The 25,670-nt window shown below is 40.5% G+C and overlaps 1 protein-coding gene across 9 annotated transcripts in view; it reads left to right on the forward strand.

Annotated features, from left to right (window-relative positions):
- Ten-a (Teneurin-a transmembrane protein) overlaps positions 1 to 25,670 on the forward strand; it is a 308,074-nt gene that overhangs the window by 211,587 nt on the left and 70,817 nt on the right. For all 9 annotated transcript variants that reach the window (XM_089474227.1, XM_089474225.1, XM_089474232.1 and 6 more), the window contains 2 exons: positions 16,269 to 16,574; positions 19,399 to 19,505. In XM_089474227.1, the coding sequence (XP_089330353.1) occupies positions 16,269 to 16,574; positions 19,399 to 19,505 (413 nt within the window). The remainder of the gene's footprint in view (positions 1 to 16,268; positions 16,575 to 19,398; positions 19,506 to 25,670) is intronic.

Below are 25,670 nucleotides of genomic sequence, written 5' to 3' on the forward strand. Positions count from 1 at the left end.
TATCAAATTATTTGCAGTATATTTTTAGTATTTAAAACATTCATTTCTAAATTCATAAACTTATAGAAATATATGAAATAGCTGAAGTCTTGTTGACACCTCCGCAAGTTGTCGCATAGCTAAATGCAAATATGGTTTTTAAATATGTTTAGTATTTATGTAAAGTATTTTGCTTGTTTTCATTTTCTGGTATATTTCCGGTGTGAAGTGCTTGGAAACGCAAATATTTGCACGTACTTATTTATTTTATGTCAACTAACTAACTGAATATTTGATGTGTCGGCGTGTTGTTTGTTGGACATATTTTGTCTCTTAGTATTTTTTTTTTTTTTTCGGTGGGGAAATATTTTTTAGTATATTAGTTGTTTTATTTATGTTTATTTGGCGCTGCTGTGTTTTCCACTCCTATTTTTACATGCCACGTGTGCACCGCGTTCGCTCTATCAACAGCTCGTCCTTCGTCCTGTTGTGTTTTCCCTTTTTGGCATTTCTTTTTGCATTTTATTTTGTTTTGCTTTGGCTGGCTCATCCTTAGGCTCTCATCGTCATCCCCATTTATACGCGCAAATATTTGCGCTTTACTGCGTATTTTTTTTTTCTTCCATTTTTTTTTTCGTTCGTTGTTTTGTTTTGCCTACCGATTGCCTCTCTCTATCTCTGTTTCACTCTATCTCCAGCTCGCTCTCGCTCTCTGTTGCTGTTCCGCTGCCATAGAGTTTTCCCATTCAATGCGAATGCCGCGCAACGAGCCGAAATGAAAATGTTTAAATGAAAGATTGATTGGATTTTGATGAATTTCGGCTACACACACACACACACACACACACACACACACACACACACACACACACACACTCGCACACACACACACACAACAACAAATGGTTTTTTTTTTCTCGTCGGCCCTTTTATACCACATCCCATTCGCTTCAGTTTGAAAAGCGCCTCCTGCACCCGGCCCCGCCCACCGACTCCGCCTCCGTTGCGTTTTTGGAAAAATGATTTTCAGCTTAAAGCCAAGTAAATCAAGGCAAATCAACTTTTGCTCTCAACAAATTTTCATGCGAAAAATGATGCGAGCTTTTCCCTTTGTTCGCATTGACTCTTCCTTTCATAGCCTCCACCCATTTCTCAAGCTCACCTGTCGTGTCGACAATTGCTTTCGGGGCGGCTGCATTGTTGCAGGCCAAAGTATCAAGCGGGCGAGAGCTCATATTCGCATTGAGCCCGCAACCGAATAAGCTTAACGAATATAAGTAGTCGTAAGCCAAAATGGCTCTCAAATTGAATGGACCCTAAGTGGGGTTAGCTGACTGTGAACTCTGCTCTCCTCTCGAGTCGAGTCGGGTTGAGTTGGGACTCGGGTTGAGTTGAGTCGAGTGGCGAGTCCATCATAAATAATGCTCGATGGAGTCCGCTTGGAGGTTGCCACAGCTTAGCTCAACGATTGCAACAGTTCCCGGCTGCAAATCGTATTTGCTTCTTCTTTCCATTGTTCCTTTTTTTCTGGCGATTTGGAAGATGAATTATCTATTTGAAATTTGTGATTAGCCAGCGATTGTGCTCTCTGAATGGTAATGAAAATGAAGGGAGGAACATGTCGGTATGTAAGGAAGTATGGAAATGGTTCTGAGAGTGAATAGATGGATAAGAGAATGAAATGGGAGTGCATCAAGAAATAAAGTGTTAAACTAGGAATGAACAGATCACGAGATGAACAAATAAATGAACGAAGCAATGGGCAAAAATGAGTCAATGAATGAACTAATTGGGGAATAAATAAATAATCGCAGTAAAAAATGAATGACGGCAAACGAGTAGATATGAATCGGTGCATGAATGAATCACTAAGTGATTGAATCAATAATAAATGCATGAGTGAATGAATAAATCATAACGACTACAAATGAAGTAATCGACGATTGACTAACTGGAATAAAAATAAAAATAATAATAATAAAACATAATAGAAAAGAATTGATTGAATGTTTTGAATAAAATAGTGAAGATAAAATGGCTTAAATAAAAAAAAAAAAAAAAATAAAATAAAATAAAAATAAATAATAAAAAAATATGAAATGAATCAATGAATGAATCATTTAATAAAGAAGTGAGTAAAGGGAGGAGAAAGTCTGAAAGAAAGCAGAAAGAACTGAAATGGATAAATATGAGAAGAAAACGAATAAAAAAAAATAATAAAATACAATAATAAAAAGTTGAGAAAAAGGAATATATGAATGCTTAAATGAATGAATGAATGCACTTGGACTCATGTCTAGCATTCATTTTCGTCTACTTTTGCTGCTGACCGCACGTTAAACCCAAAGCGAGATGGAAGCTCTATTGAAGAGCAAAAAGGTGGCTTAGCAGGAGGGTTGGGGGTTGGGGGTCGGCAGTTGGGTCAGCATCATTAGGATCATATGTCATCCACTGGCTATGGCCATGGCCGTGGCAACGTCGTCGCGCCATGCACGGAACTAATGAATTTTTCATAAATGGCAACCAGCGTGTCCAAGGCTTGAGGGTTGGCTGATGCTGCTGCTGCTGCTGCTGCTTCTCCTGGTGGTAGTGGTGGTGGTGGTGGTGCGTTGGCCGTTGGTGGTGCGACGGTTGCCTGCAGTTGACACAAAAACCAGATTAAAAGATTATGTTGCAAATTAACTCGGGGGCGGCGGACAGCAGCGCGACCTTTTTTGCCTGCAACCCAAATAGAAAAAAAATAAAAATAATCATGTGAAGAGAGCAGAGCAGAGCAGAGTGTAAGCGGAGCAGTGCAAATGCCACGCCTCCCTGTTAGAGGCATGAAGCGTGCGCTATTATTAGACGAGATTTGTTGAGCTGAGCCCGTGGTCCGTCCGAGTGGTGCTCGGTGGTTGCACTTGCAGCTGCGTCTGCCACTCGCCGCCTGCCCCCCGCCGCCCACCGCATCCTTTTGCCCTTTGTTGCCATCTAATTCAATTTGGTGCCTTGTGCAAATGGAAAATGCCATTTCATATTTTCTTTATATACCTCCCCCCCACCCACCAAAAAAAGTGAAAGCGGGCGGAACACGTGGCCGAGGCTGATGACCCGCTGCGTATTTGACTCAACTATTTCGATTAACTGGCAATATTTTTACTTTTAGCTGCTTCTTCTTCGACTGAAGGAAATTGCTTTGCGCCCATTTTTGTGTTTCTCTTCAGGTTTCGTTTATTTTTTATTTTTTATTTTTCTAGCCACGCCTATCCGCCCACTAGTCTGGCAACACACTCTGCGCAATTTCCGTTATTAGCTCGATTGCTTTTATTGCATAGCGGGGCGGTGTTGAGTGGAAAATATGGGCATATTTCATTTATGGACAATCTCGGCAGGCTCCCTCACCCACTCTCCCTCTCTATCCCTCTCCCACTCTCATTTCTATATATGTATAGATATATAAGCATAAGGGCCTTGCCACAGCAGGTGGCATCAAAGCTAGCATTGAATTTTCGCTCTCGCCTTTGTCAAGCGGCGCTGCGTTTGCCTAATCCTCAGGCAAACACCTCGCCGTCTGCCTTTAGCCTCTGCCACTTGCCACTTGCCACTTCCAACTTGGCACTCGCAACTTGGCACTCGCCACTCGGCAAACAATTAATAAGCGCTCGAGAAAATGTTTGCAGCGCTTATCGCAACGGCTTCACGCTTTACTCAAAAGCAAGCGCAGCCAGCTGCAAAGACGGCTTAGGCCAGGGCAAAGCCGAGCCTAGCAATTGATATGCTCGACGAGCGTATATCCTATAACTGATTAAATATGAGCTCAAACTAAACGAATTGAGATCTCTAGATACCCTAAAGCGGGTTACGTCGTCTTGAGAAGTTGTCAGAAATTCTTTGTATGTTTGAGCATAGGAAAACTTTCTTGAACTGGAAATCGTAGGCTTCACATGTCGAATATCAGATTGCTTTTGGTTTATGCTATCTGGGAGTAAGCTCTATTCTAAATGTAGAATATGTTCATAATTGAGCTATAGATTACTTAATCTGATGACAACTTATATGATTATATGCTGTAGATATGATATAGTGAGAGTTTTTATATATATTTATTACATATATGCGTATATAATCTTTTGAAAATGGAATATCTAATTTTAAATATGAAATTAGGGAGTATATATAAATGTGTAAATGCCTAAGAATGTATATCGAGCCTGTAAGATAAAAGATATACGATTAAATTCTATTTATATCTTATTCAAGCTTTCTTGTTGAATCGAGATTTCTGGTTATCTCATGCTCTCACAAAACGTGCTGTGCTGCCTTTACTATATAGTAGTTACTGTATAGTATGGTATATAGTTTACTTATATATAGCTCGATCTTAAATCACAATGCTAAGCGGCTGCAGTGCCCAACAAAACAATTCATATGAAACCCTTCGTGAAATGAATGAAACACAAAATCTAATTATTTAAGACGCTTTACAATCATTAGCTATTTTTAAATATATTCATAATATAATAGCTTCTTGGCTTATCTTCAGCTATGCTAATCTTAAGCTCTTGGAACGACATTCACTCGGAAAGTACTTGAAGCTGGCATCAAAACACTTTCCACTTGAGATGTGAAAATCTTTCAACTGCTAAGCAAAGCACGGCCTTAGCTATTGATAGGGCTTATTTGCTTAACTGCTCAGGGTTGATGATAGTCCACGAAATGAGCCTGTGCAGGGTATTAGGCGGAACGTGAATGTTCAAATGTTTTTCTTAATCTCAGCTGTTGTCGTTGTTGTTGTTGTTGTTGTTGCTGTTGTTGTTGCTGTTGTTGTGTAAATAATTAATTTGCAAGTGACAACAATTAAAGCCGCTGCTCAAAGTTCCAAGCTGAAGCTGTAAATATTTAATAAGAGCCATAAACGTGAAAATGCAACTAAAAAGGCGCTGTCAGCCAAGGGGGTTTGAGAGCTTAAAGAGGTGGCTTGGGATGTGGGCGTAGGCGTGGGCGTGGGACGCGGCGCGCCGCGTCGCATGTCAAACAAAGACGCCTGCTCATAATCACGTTGCTGTTGTTGCTGTTGTTTTTGTGTGCTGGTGGCGTCGCTAAATTATCAACTCAACAGACAGCGTAAAAAAGTAAACGAACGAACGAACGAACGAGCGACCAGAAAAAAAGGGCTCAGGACGAGGCTGTAAATCGGCCCTTAATAATATTAATTCCGCCGTCATAACAAAATTTAGCATGGCAAACGCTGATGTGAGGGTAGAGCCAGGCGATGGTGACGGGGGGAGGGGGGCAGTGTGTTTCTCCCAGCGAAAGCACTGAAAAATGCTTTGATCATTGGCAGACCGCCGCTGCACTCAGAGGAGGCAGCCAGCGACAGTGAGAGAGAGAGAGAGAGGGAGAGGGAGAATGAGGAGGGGGTAACGCCCCCTCAGCGGTTAGAAGGCAACGGCGACAGCCTCAGTTTCAGTCAGCCTCATCGCTGGGTCCCTCGGGGTGTTATTAGTCACATGACGGCGTCGACGTCAACGTCGGCAGCAGCAGCAGCATCGGCATCGCCATCGAGTGCAGGAAAAGCTAAAGAACGGGGCAAGTCTGGGGTTGCCATTGCGCTTGGCTTGCCACGGTTTCGTTTATATTTTTATTCTATTTTTTTTTTTTTTTTTTTTGCAAAATCATCTGCCATGAGAGCGCGTAACTGATAGCAGAGACAGAGCCAACCAACCCCCAGCCCAGCTTCAATTGAAACCGCCCGCAAGAGCGCTGGCCCCACAACCCGGCAAACAGCTGAAGCGAGGCTGTTGCTTTTACCCGTTTTTCTCTTAGCTTAGATCATTAACGTTTGGGCTCAACAATTGGATGCAGTTAACAAAGCTGGCTTGTAACACGATATATGTAGCACAAGTCAAGCTGAAGCATTGTGGAGACATCTTCAGCCAGACGAGCCAAGCGAGAATGAGTAAATGGAATAATGGAAATTGTGAAAGGCGCAGTCGTAGCCAGACAGGTGCTTTACAGGTTAATTGTGGAAAGTGTGAAATAAACTAGGGATAGCTGACAGAAGTTAGAGTCGAGACTGCTAGACTAGAAGTTCCTCTACAGACTTTGTAGAACTCATATTCTAATCAATCTATTGTCACTTTATATAAATACATCATCATGGTCTTTCGTAATCAAACGTTCAGAATGTGATAATAACATGGGGTATATTTACGAAGCCACAAGTATCTAAGGACGGATTGGGCAGAAAAAAATATATAAAAATAAATAAAATAAAATAATAATCAAAATTGCAATATTCTTTTTTATGAATGAATCTATATGTAGAATTCTAAAACTCTAGCTCGAAAGCTGTGATATATAAGATTACATAACCGATTCTCGATCATTATCAATCAATAAAAGTACCAATCGATAAAAGTACCATGCGAATAGTTATCGATCTCGATTAACTCATGCTAGGCTTTCGATTATAGTTATAATAACACCAAAATATTTTCCAAATATGTACAAATATGTATCCATGTATTGCATTTAAATAAAATCATGTATTCAACAGCTTAATCAATATAAGGAAGTGACATTTTTTTTTTTTTTTTTTCATTTATATCATTTTTTATTAATATTAAATTTTTCAACGAATTTCTTGCTCTGAGATTTTCCTTCATCATTTATTATTGAATTCGGTTTCCTTCTGCTTTGCACATATTTTATAACTAAATATATTTCGTTTTTTTTACAATTTATGCGCAATTTTGCATTATATTTGTGTGTGTGTGTGTGTGTATGTGTTACTCTGTGTGTGCTAAGCTACTTTTCTTTTGCTTTCTTCAGTGCGGCGTGCATTGAAGCATGAGCAAAGTGCAAATTGTGGCCCAAAAAGAAAAATGTGCAGAGAAAAGATATGTATCCATATACATATACATATACACATATAATGTATCTACATGCATGCCACACGCATAAAAAATCAACGCACAAAAAAAAAAAAAAAGAAAAAAAAGAAGTGAAAAAAAAATGAAAATAAATCGAGTATAAAAAATTGTTTCAAGGGGTTGCAATTCGTTTGACAGCGCTGCGTAAATTCTTCTCAGCTTTAGGTTCTGTTCGCTTGTTGCTTTTACGCTCGATAAAAATTGCTCATGTGTGTGCACGAGTGTGTGTGTGTGTGTGCCATATACCTCCTAGTATCTGGCACACCCCTCCGTTTGATGCAGGCGTGATTACCTGCCTGCCCTTTGCTTTAGCCCTTAGCCTCGGGCCGGGTTTTCCAACTTCGCATCCCCCCGTACCCCCCTCCGTCCACCACCCACTCATAGTTACACTGCCCAGTCGCGCGAAACACCACCGTCGCCCCCTCTTGTCTGCTGAAGCAGGCGCAAAGATGCAAGAAGAGGGAGAACGAGAACGAGAGGAAGACAGGGAGAGTGAGAAAGATAGAGAAAAAAAATACCAGAAAATTTAATAAAAGCGCAAATTAATTTTGCGTCCAACCCTCGTGGATGCTTTTTCTTTCCCTCAGTTGCTGTTGCTGCTTCTTGGTCTTCATCGTCTGCTGCTTCTGCTTCTACTGCTGCTTCTTCTTCTTCTTTTTCAGTTGTCCTGTAGTTAGTTACAAGTTTGTTGTTCTCTTTGTTGTTGTTGCTGTTTTGGCAAAGTTTTGGCTCTTCTTCTGTCTGCGTTTGAGTTTGGACGCTGTTTCGCTTAATTTATGGTCTCTGGGGCGCTGTCTACAGATTTATGCATAATTTGTAAATGAAAGTCAGAAACTAATTAAATTGATTTGCCTGCCTGCGTTTCGGCTCCCCGACCGACCTCCTCCTCTCCCGTAATGCTTTTCCTGATTTTCTTCTTCTCCTTTCATTCTTTTTCTTATGTTGTTCTCATGTCTGTCTGTCTCCTGTCTATGTCTCTCACACTTTCTCTTTTTTTTTTTCTTTTTTTTTGGGCGGAGGGAGGTCGCATAGGGAGGAGCTGCAGAGCGGAGGATCCATTGCTTTTGTGGCGCCAAGCTGTAGCGATAGTAGGGAAAGATACCTTCTAGTCCACAGACCAGACGATAGGCATAGAGTGAGAGAGAGAGAGAGACAGAGATAGAGCGAGAGAGAGGTGGGATAGAGAGAGAGAGAGAGAGAGACAGAGAGAGAGCGAGAGAGAGGTGGGATAGAGAGAGAGAGAGAGAGACAGAGGGAGAGCGAGAGAGAGGTGGGATAGATAGCAAGAGAATTTAGAGAAGCTTGAGAAATTGAAAGAAATGGTTTGGTCTTAGTTTGAGTCGCAGTAAGTGTTAGAGTCAGAGTCAGAGCCAAATTCAAAGTAAGAGCCACAGTCTAAGTCAGAGTCAGAGTAAGAGTCAAATTAAGAGTCAGAGAATAAGTCAGAGTCAGAGTCAGAGTCAAAGTGAGAGTGAGAGAATAAGTCTGAGTCAGAGTCTGAGCCAGAGCTAGAGTCAGATTATGAGTCTGAGTCAGAGTCAGAATCTGAGTCCGAGTCCGACTCAGAGTCAGAGTCTAAGTCAGTGTCCGAGTCAGAGTCTAAGTGAGAGTCAGAGTATAAGTCAGAGTCAGAGTCAGAGTCGGAGCTAGGGTCAGAGTCAGAGTCAGAGTCTAAGTGTGAGTCTGAGTCAGAGTCCGAGTCAGAGCTAGAGTCAGATTATGAGTCTGAGTCAGAGTCAGAATCTGAGTCCGAGTCCGAGTCAGAGTCAGAGTCTAAGTCAGTGTCCGAGTCAGAGTCTAAGTGAGAGTCAGAGTATAAGTCAGAGTCAGAGTCAGAGTCAGAGTCAGAGTCAGAGTCAGAGTCAGAATCTGAGTCATATTCAGATTCACATTCAGAGTCAGAGTCAAGCTCTGATTTCGATTCTGAGATGTGGATCTCTCTGGGCTCTCGCACAGATTTGATTAAATATTGTCTACCAATTCTCATAGCTCAGCTCGTGCACTTAATCCTGATTGTGTTCTGTAACTGAGGCCACAATTATGCATATCTATTTCCGATAGCTGTGAAGCTTAATCGCCTTTGAATTGCTCTTGCAGAGCTAACACTGTAAATTTACAGTTACATAATACGGACAACTTAATGGCAATCAACAACATGGCTACTTTAGTCAAATTTCAATGCAGCAGCAGGAGCCGGAGCAGCAGCAGCAGTGGGAGCAGCAGTAGGAAAGGCAGCAGGAGCTGTGCTGATGAATTTCCATTGCCATATTAAGTATAAACAAGGGATAGACAAGGGAGAGAGAGAGTGAGAGAGAGAGAGAGGGGGAGGTAGGGAGTGAGGAAATGAAGGGCTTATAGCTTGGCCCCTTTGCACTTGCCACTGGCTGTTGCTAAAGTTGTGAATGGGGCAGCAAGTGAAATACAGTCACACACACACCAACACACACACATACAGGCACACACACACACACTGACAACAAGTGGAACAAACTATAAGTTAGTTTTTGAAATTCTGCGTCCATTGTTCGAGCTGCTCATTCGGTTGGGTCAAGTCGTGCCCGCAGAGCGCTAAACTAACAACGCCCAAAACGTGATTTTCGCAAAATTTTCACACACACACTTAGAGCGAGTGAGAGGGGAAGAGGGAGCGAAAGAGAGAGGCTCCCACAGGTCGGTTTCGGTCTCGGTCTCGGTCTCGCGGTCTCGCACACACCGTACAGTGAACACCCTTTGCCCCTGCTAGCCCCGACTAGAACAAGTTTCTTTCATTTTTTTTTTCCTCATGCTGGCATTCGGGGTTCGGGTTGTGTGCCGCAGATAAAGCCAAACAAAATTACACGCTGTGCGGAAACGTGCTAGAAAAATGAAGCGCAAAATCAATAATAATCCACACACACACACACACACAGAGAGAGAGAGAGAGAAGGAGAGTGCAAAGGAGTTGGGTGGAAATTACAAGCGAAATTGGCGCACAAAAGACAACAAACTACAAAAACGCTACGTGGTTGCAGCAACTAATGCAACAACAGTGACGACGAGCACAACAACAACAACAACAACATACTACAGCAACAGCAACGATTGCTGCATTTTGTCAAACAAATCAGCGCAACTAATTGATTGGACCCAGAGTCCTCAGTGAACTGGCTTCAATGCGAAACCTGCCAACTGACAACGGCCAACTGGCAACTCCAATTGCCAATTGCAAATGAAGCCAAATACAGTGATTCGACTTAACGACACCATTTAATGACAAAAAAACACACACACACACAGGTAGAGAGAACAAGTATGTGTGTGTGTGTGTGTGTGTGGAAAAAGAGAGATGAGCCGAGGGTGTGAGATGAAATCGGTATTTGCAAAGTGACAAACAACAAACGAACAGATTCTGAGAAAGACTGAAAAGCTGAAGTAGATGAGAGAAAAGTGAATGAAGATATAGGTATATATACATATATAATATAGCATTTGTCTATAAGATAAAATGAAAATGCAATTTATAAGCTATAAGGATAGTGCTTGATACCAGTAGCAGATGCTAGATGCAGTTACTAGAAAATATAATAGAAGTTATGCAACAAAAGATAAGAAAATAAGATATAGAAGAAGAAAGATAGAAGACAAAATCCAGATAGCAAAAAATTATAAACACATGATGAAATATCAAACAACATTATGTAGAGTATATATCATACACTATGGACCTTGGAGATGAGAAATGGGAAAGGGATTAAGATAGCAAAAAATAAAAACAAAACAAAAATTATATAATAAAATTATTGGAAATTAAAAAACAAATACATATTATATACTATATAGACATTGGAGATGAGAGACAGAAGTCGGAACAGGTGCTATATGCGATATAAGAGATAAGCGATATAAATGTTAAGTTGCATTTTTAAAAATTCTATTTATCTTATTTTTTATTTTTTAGTTTATATTTTTTTAAATTATTTATTTATTTATTTTATTTTATTTTATTTTTTTTTAGTTTATATTTTTTAAATTATTTATTTATTTATTTATTTTTTTTTATTTTTATTATATATTATTAATCAATCTTAAAGCCAAATCCCTTTATTTAAAAAGGTTTTATACATGGTTCATCATATATGTATTAACGTTTTAGTACATGTACAATATATATGATGGATCAATGCAATATAACAGATGCAAGTTTAGAATTTATACAGGTTTTTCCATATCCAACGTACCATCTGGCAGCCCTACAAAGTTGCCCAGATTTGACTTTTAATCAAGGAAAAACACAATTGTTTTGATGTTGATGTAATAATCAGTTGATTTGGTTCAAGTCGCTTTTTTAATATATCTCTCTGAAATAACCGCCCTGAGATATAGTCTCTGGCGTATTGTGGACGTCTGTGTCAAAAGATATAGATCAGCAGATACAACTACAACATATAGATCAATATAGATCAGTCCTTATAAAGTACAATTACGTTATATATGGAGTGAGCTGTGCAGAGACTCCATCTACAAGTCCAGCTAGACTAACAGATACAGCTCCATTATCTGACTTAATGGCTATAGATACTCCATTCCAGTAGGTACTCCTCACAGATACTCCTGCAATAGACCCTTTGATTATTCTCGACTCGGAAGTAGTTTGAGCTCTGTTTCAAGTTGCCAACATGCAACAGTGAGTGTGCAACATGCAATTAGGTAAAATTGTTGCACTTTAAGTGGACAATTTTATATATATATTATTTTGCTGTTGTTGTTGTTTTTAATGTGTGTCACTGGCAGCAATAATTTCTAGTTGTTGCAACAACACTTCACTCGGCTGCACCAAGTGTTGCGAAAAATAATTCAATTTCTTTTTTTTTTTCTTCTTGTTTTTATGCGTTGCATTTAAATAAAAATTAAATTAAATGCACACTTAAAACAACAATTGAAAGAACAATTTGCAATGGCAGCCAGCAACGAGCACGAAACAACAACAGCAACAACAACTACAACTACAACAAAATACCATTTTGAAGTTGCAAAATGCGTTGCACTCCACTCAAAAGTATGCAACATATATTTTACTGCTTAATTTTTTTTTGTCCACTTTTTTTATTTTGTTGCCGCCCCCCGTCGAGTGGGGGCGCTGAATTTGAGGTCAAACTGTGTTGCTTGGGGCTGGTCAACAGGAACAGCAACAACAGCGAGTAATAATGGCAGCACACACACACACACACACACACACATGCATACACACTGTGGCAACCACACTGCTGCCACATTTATGCACAGGAAGCATTTGTAATCCGCCTCCTGCTCTCGCTCTAGACTACCCACGAAGTGGCGCCCCCTTTTACCGTTGCACACCCTATGCTCCACTGTGCTGCCCAGCCATTAACTACCTCCTGGCCATAAACATTTAGTGTGCGGATCCATCGTCGCCTGCTGCTCCTGCTGCTGCTCCTGCTGCTGCTGCTCCTGCTGCTCCTGCTCCTGCTGCTGGTCAAGTGTAGCGAAAATGCATTCAGGCCGCACCTCAAATGCTCTTCAATTAGCTCTGGCCTACTGCTGCAGGACAATAGACTGTATATATTTAAGTAAATTGTGCACTCCATGAATAGCTTAAAGTTTTGCTTAGTTGAGGAACGTGAGCTGCAATTTAAGCTTGCTTGAGCTGGGTTAAGATGATTATGCTGTGGGTGAGCTGGAGAAGAGGTGTCCTTGTTTTAGCTGAGGCGTAAATGAAAATCATATACACATTTCTGAGGTAGATGGATAGTAATAATAATAATAAAAAAATATTGGCCTACCACAGCTGCTATGTCAAACGAAATATTCAAATTTGAAATACTTTCAGCTATTTTCTATAAAATTCCATGCAATATTTTACTATCATATATTCTCTTAGCCCATTCAAAACTTAGGCTATCAAATTTCTCCATCCCTCTCTCTCTCTCTCTCACTGTCTCAATCTAAATACTTCAACTTTATAAATCGCTGCCATTGAAATCTTTAGTTGTAGATGTTGTTGTTAATAAAAATTCCTAAAATTGCACAAACTGAGCTCAGCGATGGGCTTAGTTCGTTAAGGTCAAATCCCTCGCAAAAAAAAAAAAAAAAAAAAAAAAAAAAAAATGTACAATTAAAACTTTGTAAAGCCAGAGCATAAAAAAAAAAAAAAAAAAAAAAAAAAGCCAAGTTTATCTATTTGGTTCATACGCTGCAAAGCATAAAGGAAAAATGTGTTTTATTTATGTTTTCTATATGTTTTTTGCCTCCCTTTTACTGTCGTTGTTTTTGTTTTGTTGTGGCACGCCCCGTTGCGTGCGTTTGCACCACTGTGCGGTGGCTGCTTTGGCAGACTGTTTATGGTTTTCGGCTACAACTTAATTTAAATTGTTTAATTCTATTATTGTTGCTAATAAATCACAGGCACAGCTTGCGCTCAGCGCTGGCTGGCTTAGCGTTTGCTAAGCTGCCCTACCAACACACACACAGGCACATTTATCTTCCACACACACACACACATATATATATATATATATATATAGGGACAGAGAGAGAAGAGACAGAGCTCGCCTGCTGTTGTCGTTGATTTTGTTGTAAGCGGCTTTCGCACTCATTTAGAGCTCTGCAGCTCACTGTCTCTATGCTTCCCTCTCTCTCTCTCCCTCCCTCTCCCTTTATCTGTATATACATATATAAATTGCGCTGATCTGCCCGACTTAGCCGGTTGGCAAGTTTCTCGTAAATTTGCAGCTAGATTTTTGGCTTGATTTGCAAATTTCGATTTGTTGCTGAAGCGAACCAGCATTGCGGGGGCCCTGAGTGGGGCATTGTGTTATATTATGGTCGAGTTTTTCGGCAGCCCCAATCGACATTTTTGTCGGGCTTAACAATTGTAAAAAAAAAAAAAAAAAAAATCGAAATAGAAAAAGTTTTTTTTTTTTTTTTGGCCCGCATGCAACCGCATGTCAAATGCAGGCCACGCTCAGGGCCATGAGCGTTGGCTCAAGGGGGGCTGCTCTTGACCAGCTGGCGACCGCTTGACATGGCCATAAATAACAAAGCCAAAATGGCGTCCAAAGCACACAAAAATTTGACAAGAGTCGAGTCGAGCGAGCGAGCGAGCGGGCCAAAATGTGATATGTCAAATGCACTCGCCATCCACGAGTCACAGCCAGCAGAGACAGAGCGAGAGAGAGAGAGAGAGAGAGAGAGTGAAAGCAGAACCATTAAAGTTGAAAATGAAATAAATATAAGGATTGCATCCATAAAACTGTCTGAGCTGGCGTCACAAATTCTATAAAAATTGCACTTTGCTGACTAATTTGCACAGAAAGAGTACGAGTGAGAGCGAGAGAGATGGAGAGGGAGGGTAACTGTTTGGGGAATCCGAAACGGAATTGGGAATGTCAGCTTATAAATATGGCTGGCACAAAGGCAATGGCAAAGTTAAATTATCTGTGTAAGCGAAACAACCATATAAATCCATTCAATGAACTGCCGATGCATTGCGCGCTGCACAAACATCGTGTCATTCTTGACAATAAATAGAGAGAGAGAGACAGAGAGAGAGAGAGGGAGAGAGTCAAAGTTTCGATATAAAGTTGGAGGAAAAAACTTTGTAAAACTCATTTCATTCTGAATGCTGTAATGAATTTGGTTTATAGTTTCGCATTTGGAGCTAAACAGATTTACGACTTGCACAATTGCATCTAATTGTAAACGAACATTGCAAATTGTGCATAAGTTTGCATTAATCGAATTAATCGAATTGTAGCTGCAAATATCGATTGATAAGCGCAAAGCTTGAAAAATTGCAATGATCCGAATCACAGAGTTTTTCTCTCTCTGTCTCTTTCTGCGTAAATTTCTCTGTTTGATATATATGAATATTGATAGATGTATTACATATTATATATTGTAGAAATACGTAAATATTATTTATTTATTGCATAATATGAAGTTAAAAGAACTAGAAATATTTAAGAAAGTGTGGAAGAGAGAGGGAGAGAGAGCGCGAGAGAGAGTGATAACGAGAGAGGGATCAAGCCGTTTATTATAATATTTTTATTATTTTTTATATATAGCTAAATATATATATATATTTTTTTTTTCTTTCTCAGTCTTATAATTGATCTCTTTTCTCAAATTTTATGAAATTTTCAGTCATATAAAATTTCAAAATATTTTTTAAAATTTACTTTAATCGTCATTGATAAATTTTATTTAATTTTGATAATTTAGTTTATTTTCATAGCCATTAGAAATTGAATATAATTAGAAAATAACTGAAATTGGAACGAGCTCTGTTTGCTTTATATGACATTGCATGTGTGTGTGTGTGTGCCGTGTGGCCGAATGCGTGAATGCCTGTATGCTTGTTAAAGCTCTTGAAATCTGAACAATGTCGTACACAAAAAAGAAAAAAAAAGAAAATCGAAGTTAATTGCATATTTTTGTGTGTGCGTACTTTTCAAGTGTTTGCTCAATGTCTCGCTCGTTCTCTCTCACTCTACTATATAACACACTCTCTCTCTTTCTCTCTCTCTCTCTCTTTCTCGCTCTCTCTGTGCAGTGCAAACATGTAACCAACTATATAGACACTATATAGCATATAGGTACTCAACTTGTTTGTGTGTGTATGTGTTTCTCTCTCTCTCTCTCTCGTTCTTTCTCTGTGTGTGCGGTAATTCGAATCCTTTGTCTTGTGAAATGCCACGCTGGCAAAAAAAGCGTTGCATACTTGCGGGCGGCAGTTGCAAAAACTGTGTTGCATATTCACGGGTGTGTGGAGAGGGGGGAGTTGCTGTTGCCGTTGCAGTCGCAGTCGCAGTCGACGGCAGCGTCAGTGTCGCTGCCCGTAGCTGCATTTCCGCTTAATGTTGAGCGATAATAAAATGCAAACAGCAACAACAACAACAACAACGACAACAGGGCCAGCGCTGCGCTGCGCTGCAATGATAATGAAACAAAGGACACACTCGCACACACTCACACACACTCACACACACACGCACACACATTTGCATTGATTTATGTTTTTTAATTTAAAATTTCCGCATCACTTAACCGTTAAAAATAATAATAACAATAACAGCAACAAGCCCGAAAAACAATAGCAATGCGCTTTGTGCGCACGGCCACGCCCACACACACACACATACATGCATACACATATATTTATTTATTTATATATATATTTTTATTATATTGGTACAATATGTATGGCAGAGATTTAAATATTGCATTGTGAAGCGAAAAACTTTGAACATGTTTTAATTTCCGCATTACAAGCAGCGCTGCCAACCTTAACGCTGCCTCTCTCACCCGCCCATTTGATTGTCTGTCTTACTCACTCATTGTGTGACTTTTTTCTCTCTGCTTCTGTTTGCTTTACAGATTGGGCGGCCACCCACAACAGATGCCACAAAGTATGTCAACTGGCAGCAACACAATCGGCCATGGCGGCATCGATCGCGGCGGCGTCGGCGTCGGCGTCGGCATGCCAATGGGCGCCGGCACCATGCCGGTGGGCGTTGGCGGTCAGGTGGGCGGGCCGCAGGTATCGGTCGGACCGCCAGGCAGCGGAGTCGCCGGACCGCATTGCCAGATAAGCGGCTCACAGCCGCTGGTCATGCCGGGATTCCCGTTGCGTAATTCGCATTCAGCGCATGCACCACACTATTCGCCATATTCGCCATCCAGGTAAGCGGACATGTCGCAGTGGGTCACACCGCTGGGTCAACAACAGCAATGGCGCAGCCACGCGCACTCTTTACGCTCCATTGGCCACAGAGCAGGCGGGCTTCCATTGCCAGCTCTGGCAGCTGTTGTTGATGCAACGCACTTTCCTCTCGCTCTTTATCTGTATACATACATATCATATATCTATCTCTTTCTTTCTTTGCTGAAAAGTGTAATCAGTAGCGTATCTCTTTCATTTCATAGAGTCTATATAGGTAGGAATCTCGCTCTCTATCCATATACGTATCATATATCTATCTCTCTCTCTCTCTCTCTCTCTCTCTCTCTCTCTCTTTACTGAAAAGTGTGATTAATTACGTATCTCTTTCATTTCATAGAGAATCCGGCTTCTTCTGTTCTCTATCTATCTTTCCCTCTCTCTCTCTCTCTTTCTATATACATATCGTATATCTTTCTCTCTCTCTCTGCTGAAAAGTGTAATTAGCTACGCATCTCTTTCATTTCATAAAGAATCTGGCTTCTTCTGTTGTCTTTCTACGCTCTTTTGGTGGAAATCTAGTCTCTCCAGGCATCTTTCCGATATTTTTGATATCTGCAGTTCTGTATCCCAAAGATCTGCTAACTTTTGTGCTAGAGCTAGAGTAGATTACTTAGATGTCAGCACCCATACGGCTTAGTGGACCAAGTCTTGGCATTAAATCTATCAAATATACCCTTGAACTTGGTCTATAACTGTTATGCCCCATTGCTCAGTCTTGCCCTAGGAAAATGTAGAGTACATATATTCTGTACTCGCTTTATTGCAGAACCTTCAAAATATATGTAATTCATTTCTGCTTTGATTAAGTTGCTTGAAAAGGAAATCAGAGATGATTCTGAGCTGAAAGAATCCTGAAAGAATCTTTTCAGATTACCCCCATTCACATATATTTATTGGAATAGTTTCTTCAAAGCAATCCCAGTTCCAAATTTGTATCAGTTGAGCTAAGTTCAGTTCCTTATTAGTTCATTCTTAGATGAAGTAGCTGTTGCAGCTTCTTGGCAGCTTTACAATTTCCAGCTTGAAAGAGGGCTCATTAGGATTGTTAATTAAACACGAACAGCCTGGGCAGGAACTCACCAGTTCGGGATATGGTCTCATGTCTTTTGCAGTCTATGCAAACAGAATCTTTGCTACAAGTTTTATGCAATTAACTGGAGGCAGCTGTTGTAGCACGAAGGCCAGTGTCGACTGCAAGTTGTATATCATTTTGCGTAGCTTTATTAAAAAAGTTGACAGTTGACAAACCCATTGGCGCATGTGCGTGTATGTGTGTATGTGTGTGTGTGTGTGTGCAGTGTGTACACAGTGTGAGTGTGTGTGTTTCGTTGGTTTTTGCGGTCCATGTAGCTTGTCAAACGAATATACAAACTTTTTGCTCGACATTCGTTTGTTCAGCAAATATATATGTATATATAGAGAGAGAGAGCTGTGTATACCTTTGAAATGAGCGTTATTAAATAAGCAGCAGTATATCAAAAGTTGTTTCATATCTGCCAAAGGCTCGAAAGCAGCGAATCGAAAATCGCACATCACTGATTGAGGGTAAAGTTTTGATTAAGCTCGTATGTAGAAAGACTTGAAATATGTATATTTAAAGTAATGTGAGACTGATTATGATCAGGAGTATCGAATAGCTAGGTATAGTGCAAAGAGCACTTTGGATAGGCTCTTTAAGCGAGAGAACAGTTGAGCGAAAGAGTTCCAGAATGTCTCTAAAGGTTGTTTGAAGAAGTAGCAAGTAATTTGGAAGAGTTGAGTGGAGCTGCAGAGTTACGAGTATTGCAGTCAGTCTACAGTACAAGCAAAGCACTCAGAGCATAAGAGTAGCATAAAGTAACGAGTGTTGGATAGCAAGATATGCGTTTAATGTAATTTAGAGAGATGTTTTCTGTGAATTCTCAATATATTAAACTCATGAAATTGTGCAAGCAACGAGTAATGTTCATAAAAAGAAGCTTAGAGAAGTTTGAGTTCTTAAAAAGAAGCATAGAGAAGTTCGAGTCTGAAAGTAGCGAGTACTTTGGATGATATGATTTCGAGAGCGAGCTGCATGGACCAGTTTAACAAATCAAAATAGAGTTGCCTGAAAGTAACGAGTATTTGAAAGTAACGAGTGATTTCTAGAACCTACACTTACCGAAGCAACGAGTACTCGCCTAAAAAGTAAAGAGTGACTGAAAGTAACGAGTGTCTTTGGGCACATGCTCATGAGAGTAGCGAGTGACTGAAAGCAACGAGTATATTCGTGTATTTACCGAGAATGTGACGAGTGAGTTGAAGTATCGAATGCCTTGGGGTATTTACCATGAGACTAACGAGTAAGTGAAAGCAACGAGTGGGGTATTTAATATGAATATAACGAGAGCATTTAAACGAGTAAGAGAATCTAATGAATCTAATATAAAGAGCGACGAGCAGTTCCAGCCAATTAGCGACTCTAGAAAAGAAAACAATTTGAATGGCAGGCCACTCGGCCTACTTGTTACACGCAGTACAATGTCCTTTGTCCTTCCACTGTCGCTCTGCCTGTGCCTCTGCCTGCGCCTCTGCCCCTGCCTCTGGCTCTGGCTCTGCCTCAGCTTTGTTTGCCTTTATTTGGTGTCTGTTCGCTGTTTGCCCGTTGTTAATTACAAATGCATTGCACAGTTTGTTTAATGTCTACCTGCCTGCCCCCTCCCTCTCTCACTGTCACTCTCTCTCTCTCTCTCTCACACTCTCCATGTCTCTCTTTCTTGCTGGCTTTCTCAATACTCATTATATTTTGCTTTGTTTCCTTTGCAGGTTTCACATAGATAAACGCTGTCAACACCGATGTTCCTGGAAATGCTTGAGCATCGCCTTAATATTCATATCCGTCGTCCTAACCGCCATGTTGGCATACTTTGCAGGTAAGCTGAAGGCCGGGGTAGTTGCTAAATGTTACGGACAAGACAGGACATATCCGCCATGTTTGGGGATGATGTCCAATGTGTGTGTGAGTGTGTGTGAGTGTGTGTGGGCAACACGGCGTTGTCATAATGCCAAACACTCTTGATGAAAAATACACATACAAATGCAAATAGACTGACTAACGCACACACACACACAAATGCTCTAATCATATACATATTTTATACACACACACACACACTGACACAGCATAGCAAATACATCAAAATGTTTGTTTTACATTAGCGTTAAATGGTGTTACTTTACACACACACACAGTGACACGCACACACACACACAGTGGCACACATACATAGTCAAGCCAAGAAACTTTGCGCCTGGTTCGTTGGCAAACACAATAATATACCACACACACACACAAACCCCTCTCTCTCCCTCTCTCTCTCTCTCTCTGTGTCTCTCTTTCTCTGGCCGTCTCTACCTCTCTCTGTCGCACACACACTCGCTAATAGCCGCTGGTTTGTTGATTATGTGAAAAGTTGCATGTGGCAGCTGTTGGTCACCAGCTGCACAATTGACAAGCAATTAGAAACCACAACAACTGGCACGCCTACCACGCCCACAAATTATATGCATGCCCCACTTGCGCATAGCTCACGAATGCCTCAAACATTTCAATCTAAGCGTGCAACGAGAAAGAAATATTAGAAAAATAAAAAAAAAAATATTGCAGCTAAACAATTATTGTCAAAAATATGCTTGTTAGCCAAGTTATAGAAGCTATATATAGATAATATAGATGTGCCTATATAGAGGCCGAGGCACTCGAGCTGTGACCTATTTAAGAGTTCAGCAATTTGAGCTGCTCTCTAATTGTAGCTCAAAATTCAGAATCAATTCAGTTTGACTTAAGATCTAATATCTCTAATTTAATATCTCTATCCTGATCTATATATAAACTATCTAAACTGTCTCATTTCCCCCACATTTCTTCAGCAATTTCCCAACTATTTTGCCGGTTCGAAGCATCATCAATTTGGCTCAAGCTCAATCTAAGAGCTCAACGCGTTAGCTGCGTTTACCTGCTGCCAGAGCTAATGGCATTATTCCATTTCATTATAGCATTTAACTTGCGTCGCTTTCCTCCAGCTCATGGCTAACGCTAATATTAAATAGATTTTGTGCCTCGACTTTGTTTATCTTTCAAGTTACTTTCTGCCTACACAGAGCTTTTATTTATTCTATTTCACTTTTTTTTTATCCTGCGTAGGCTAAGAGGGAATTGGATTAAGGACTTGCCTGCAGGCCACTGCCACTACGCTCACTATCTCACTCGCTCTCATTTTCGCTCTCACTCCATCTCTTTCCCACTCTCTCGCTTTGACTGGCACTTAAAGCTCTCGCTCATTAGCTGACAATGGCAAATTAACAAAATTTTGAAATGCCAACGCTTCGAGGCATGCAATACACACACCTTCACACGCACACACACACACATAGACGCGTGCACAGCAAACAAAATGGCGACGTAGCACAAAATGTTGCCTCAACCAAATTGAATGCGGCAGCTGCAAACGCGTTTTTGTTGTTGTTGCTAACAACTTGATAATTAAACACGTTTCGTGTTGTCATTGTTGTTGCTGTTGCTGTTGTTGTTGTTGCTGCTGTTTTTGCTGCCACCTTTTAAATTATATTTACAGGTCAATTTGATTTTTTACTGCCAACCTTTTGGCAAACGGAGCAACTTTTTGCTCGTTCCCCCCAACCACCCACTTACTCTGCCCCACCCACTCTTTTTCGCTGTGCTTCTGCCTTGCTCCTAAGTCTGTCCAAATTGTTGTTGCTGTTGTTGTTGTTGTTGTTGTTGCTGCTGCTGCTGCTGCTGGGCAACGCTCCACAAAACTTTGCACATTAAAATATGTAAATTTTAATTTGAAACAAAAGGGTTGACGTGTCGCTACCCTACCTCAAGACCAGCGCCAGCTCCATCTACGTACGCCCACCCACCCGCGCAGCCCGCGTTTGCACGCGACGCCTTTGTGCCTTGGCCTTTTATCTAGTGTTGCAAAACTTTTTGTTTCTTTTCTTTGCGCTTCTTTTTTATTTATTTCTATCTTCCTTCTTAAATATACAAGTGTATATATACACATATATATATGTATATATTTATATATATATGTATATTTATATTTATATTCTTACTTTTCTCGCTGCTGCCAACTCGCTTGATAAATTTTCCAGCCGCACACGCATTTAATTTATGCGCTCCGAAATATTTCTCGTCTGCTTCAAATGAGCCAGCCAGCTGGCAAATGGGCGTGGCACACTTTATTCCATGCCACACCAAAAGGCATTTGACTTTAATGCCAAAGATTTGAATATCTATTCGAAAACTCACTCAATGGAGTGCTTTGAAAGATAATGATATATGCTATATATATGCGATATCTTTATATGCGATATATATCAGATAGGCATTTAAAGGCGTCTAATGGTATTTTTGGATTTCTGTCCCTAATATAAGAAATATTCACAGATCAATTTGCTGCTATTCTTTAAGCAACTTAAACTAAACAATAATTAAATATATATTAATTTAAAAAATAAAATAAAATAAAATAAATAAAAATAAAAAATTAATTTAAATAATAATTAAATTTATATAAATTAAAACAATAAATAAAAAAAATTAATCTAAACAATAATTAAATTTATATAATTAAAAAAACAAACAATAAATAAATAAAAAAAATCATAATCTAAATGTATATAAATTAAAGAAAAAAAAAAAAAAATAAATAAAAAAAAAAACATTATACACAAATTTCAGGGTATAATTAAAAAAAATAATAATAAAATAAAAAATGTAACCTTAATCAGTAATTAAATTAAAACAATAAATAAAAAAAATTGATCTAAACAATATATAAATATAAAAAAAAATAAATAAATAAATAAAAAATCGAAATCTAAATGTATATAAATTAAAAAAATAAAATAAATAAAAAAAAAAAAACATTTTACCCAAATTTCAGGGTATAATTTAAAAAAATAAAAATAAAAAATTTAACCTTAATTAGTAATTAAATTTATGTAATTAAAAAATTTCTTAAAAACTAAAAACTATCGGTTAAAACTATCGCAATGATGATGACACTCGCTATTTGCTCAAGCATTAGCTCTGAGCAAACTCAATCAAGGCAAACATCTTTGGCGTTATGTAACAGTCGAATCTTATTGAATTGGCCAACAGTTTCTGATTGCCTATTCTACCTGCTCAGCTTAGGGCATGGGCGTGGCAGCTATTTGACTTGAAGCGTGCTGCGTTTAATTTATTATCTACGCTTTTAGCCGCCGCAGCAGCAGTGGCTAAAGCAGCAGCTGCTGGTTCAGAGAGTCACAGGCTCTGATTTACAACAACAACAATAATAATGTTGCGGCTGCCTGGCCTGGCTGGCGGCTCACTCCACGGCACACACCTCCCCACCCCCTCCCCCACAGCACCCCCCGTGCCCCCTGTTGCTGTTGCTGCGGTGTCACAACGTTGCAAGTGAACGAAAACAAATTTACAACAAACCACGAGAAAAATGTGTGATGCCACTTGGCTGGCTGGCTGGCTGGCTGGCTGGGTGGTTTGGTGGCTCGGTGGCTCGGCTTGGCTGCAAAGCAACCCCAGTCATATCCCCTACCTGCTTGGTCTTATGGGCAGGCACTTTACTTTGGCGCACAAAATGAATTTAAGTTGAAAAGTTGTGAACATTTTGTGGGTAGACGACGGCAGGCGGCATCACATGGCAATGGGAGTTTGGCAATAGGATCTGGTAAGAGACTTGGCCCAAAAGCTGCGTGTGGATTTCACTGATTTAATTGTTTGCCAGCCCCGTGGTGTGCCAGGGTGTCAGGGAGGGGGCGAGCGAGCGAGCGAGCGAGCGAGTGAGTAGATCTGCTTGAAATTTATCTTTTAAAAATAATGTATTAATTTGTGTGGCTACCCTCGCATGCATGGCATGGCTAGGTATGTGTGTGTGTGTGTGTTTGTGTGTGCGCATGTGTGTGTGTGTGGGAGTTAGGTGGGACTATCCATAAACTCATTTGTGTAAAAAGCTTTTTGTGTTGTGTGTTTGGCTGTCGGCTTCGCTGTGCTGCGGTAAATGAATTTACGCTTCGCCGAAATCTATGTGTGTATGTGTGTGTGTGTGTGTGGGTCGTTTTATGGTTGAATAGTTTTAAAGCTGTGGGGTTAAGATGAAGGCAACAGCAACAACAGCAGCAGCAGCAGCAACAGCAGGTGATGAAAACAGCCCGACTGCGCTTTAGCTTTTAATAGTGGCTAATATTTTTGCAGCTGCTCTTCCGCCCACACACTGTTGAGTTGCCTGCCTGTGTGTGTGTGTATGGAAGTGTGTGTGTGCGACGTCTGTTTGCGCAATCATTTTCTATTAATTAAGCGCAAGAGGGTTTAATAAAATTAGCAAACACTTGCGGGCGGGCCAGCTGCGACGTTGCCAGTGTGTTTGTGTGTGTGGGTGTGTGTCAGTGAGTTAGCAGACATTTAAAAATATACAAACAGATACGCACTAGCACACAAACCCACACGCACACACGCACATCATTGTCAGTTAATTAACAAGCGCAAACATACTCGCTGAGACGAGGCTTCGCATTGTTTGTTTGCTTCCTGTGAGTACGTGTGTGAGTGCGTGTGTGTGTGTGTGTGGGGGGGGGGGGCGGCCATGCCTTTAATTTGATTTGCAATTTGTTAAGCACCCTCACAGCAGCCAAACAGCACGCTCAAAAGCGCCAAAGTTTTGCTCAGATATTTGATAAGCAGCGCACAAAAGTGTTGCCTACTTTTATGGGCAGCGCGCGGAGCACAAAAACGTTGCCTACTTTTCAGCGCAGTTTTCTAATGAACTGAAAACATGAGCGTGTGCATGTTGCCTAGACCAAGTAGCATGGCAGGCTCTAGTACACACACACACACACACTCTGACACACACACAGGCAGCTATGGGCAGCTGCCAAAAAGTGTTGCCTACTTTTCAGGGCAAACATGCTACGCGCTGCACATGCACAGCAAACAAAACTGTGTAAGCGTATGCTTTGGCCAACAAGCCAGAGGCGCGGATCAGAGAGCACAGTGAGTGACGCACACACACACACACACACACACGCATACACATACACAAAGCTGCAAATCCATTAGCTGGCAAAAATTTGCTGTCAACATTTGCGCATTAGCTTTGAATGGAAAATGTTCGAACAAGTTGCAGTGTTTCTTTTATTTTGGTGCATAAAAGTATCGCAGTATGCGCATACTTCTCTCAGGCACTATGCAAACTAATTTGAATGCAGAAGTTCATTGAGTGAGCAGCTTGGCAATTTGCAATTTTCGATACTTTTAATGTTTGACACTGAACAGCTAGCCCCTGCCTCTCTCTCCCTCTCTCACTCTCCCATCGTGTGTGTGTGTGCAAATGACTGTCATAATTTGCTAGCCAATATATATGCGATATATCTGTCATATCTATACGATAATCGACCGCAACGTCAACAAGACAACAACGTGACATGTGGAACAACCGCAGCAACAACAACTGCTGCAAACATGCAAACTGTCCATGAAGTTGTTGCTGTTGCTGTTGTTGTTGCTGTTGTGTGCACAAAATGTTTGAGCAGGCCACGGCTCGAATTACCACTGATGCGCCAGTTTCTATCATAACAGCAACGGCAGCAACAGCCGCAGCAGCGATAAGTGCAACAACTGCAACAGCTGCGACAGCAACAACAATGATACTGGCTGACAGCAGGGCAGGAACAAGCGGCAATCAGGACATTTAACATGTTTGACTGGCAGTTAAAAGGGGTAACAGGATGCCGATGCGGATGCGGATGCGGATGAGGATGCGGATGCGGATGCGCATTGCAGTAGTTATCGGAAATAGGTTAATCGATTTTTAAGCGCATAAACTATCGGAAACTCATTCGATATGCACTGTTTCACACAAATTGTGCGCAAAGCCTTGCCCCACATTGTTGCAAAATCCTTGGACTATAGGAAAACTCGTGCCTACCCACTATTGGCCCATCTCGCCTGTCATTTGCAGCTGAGCTTAGCCATTCATTGAACATTTTTACGGATGCGGTTAGCCCAGTTGTGCAAC

Source organism: Drosophila arizonae, chromosome X, assembly GCF_054131065.1.
Source record: "Drosophila arizonae isolate 15081-1271.41 chromosome X, UAZ_ARI_1.0, whole genome shotgun sequence".
NCBI lineage: Eukaryota > Metazoa > Arthropoda > Insecta > Diptera > Drosophilidae > Drosophila > Drosophila arizonae.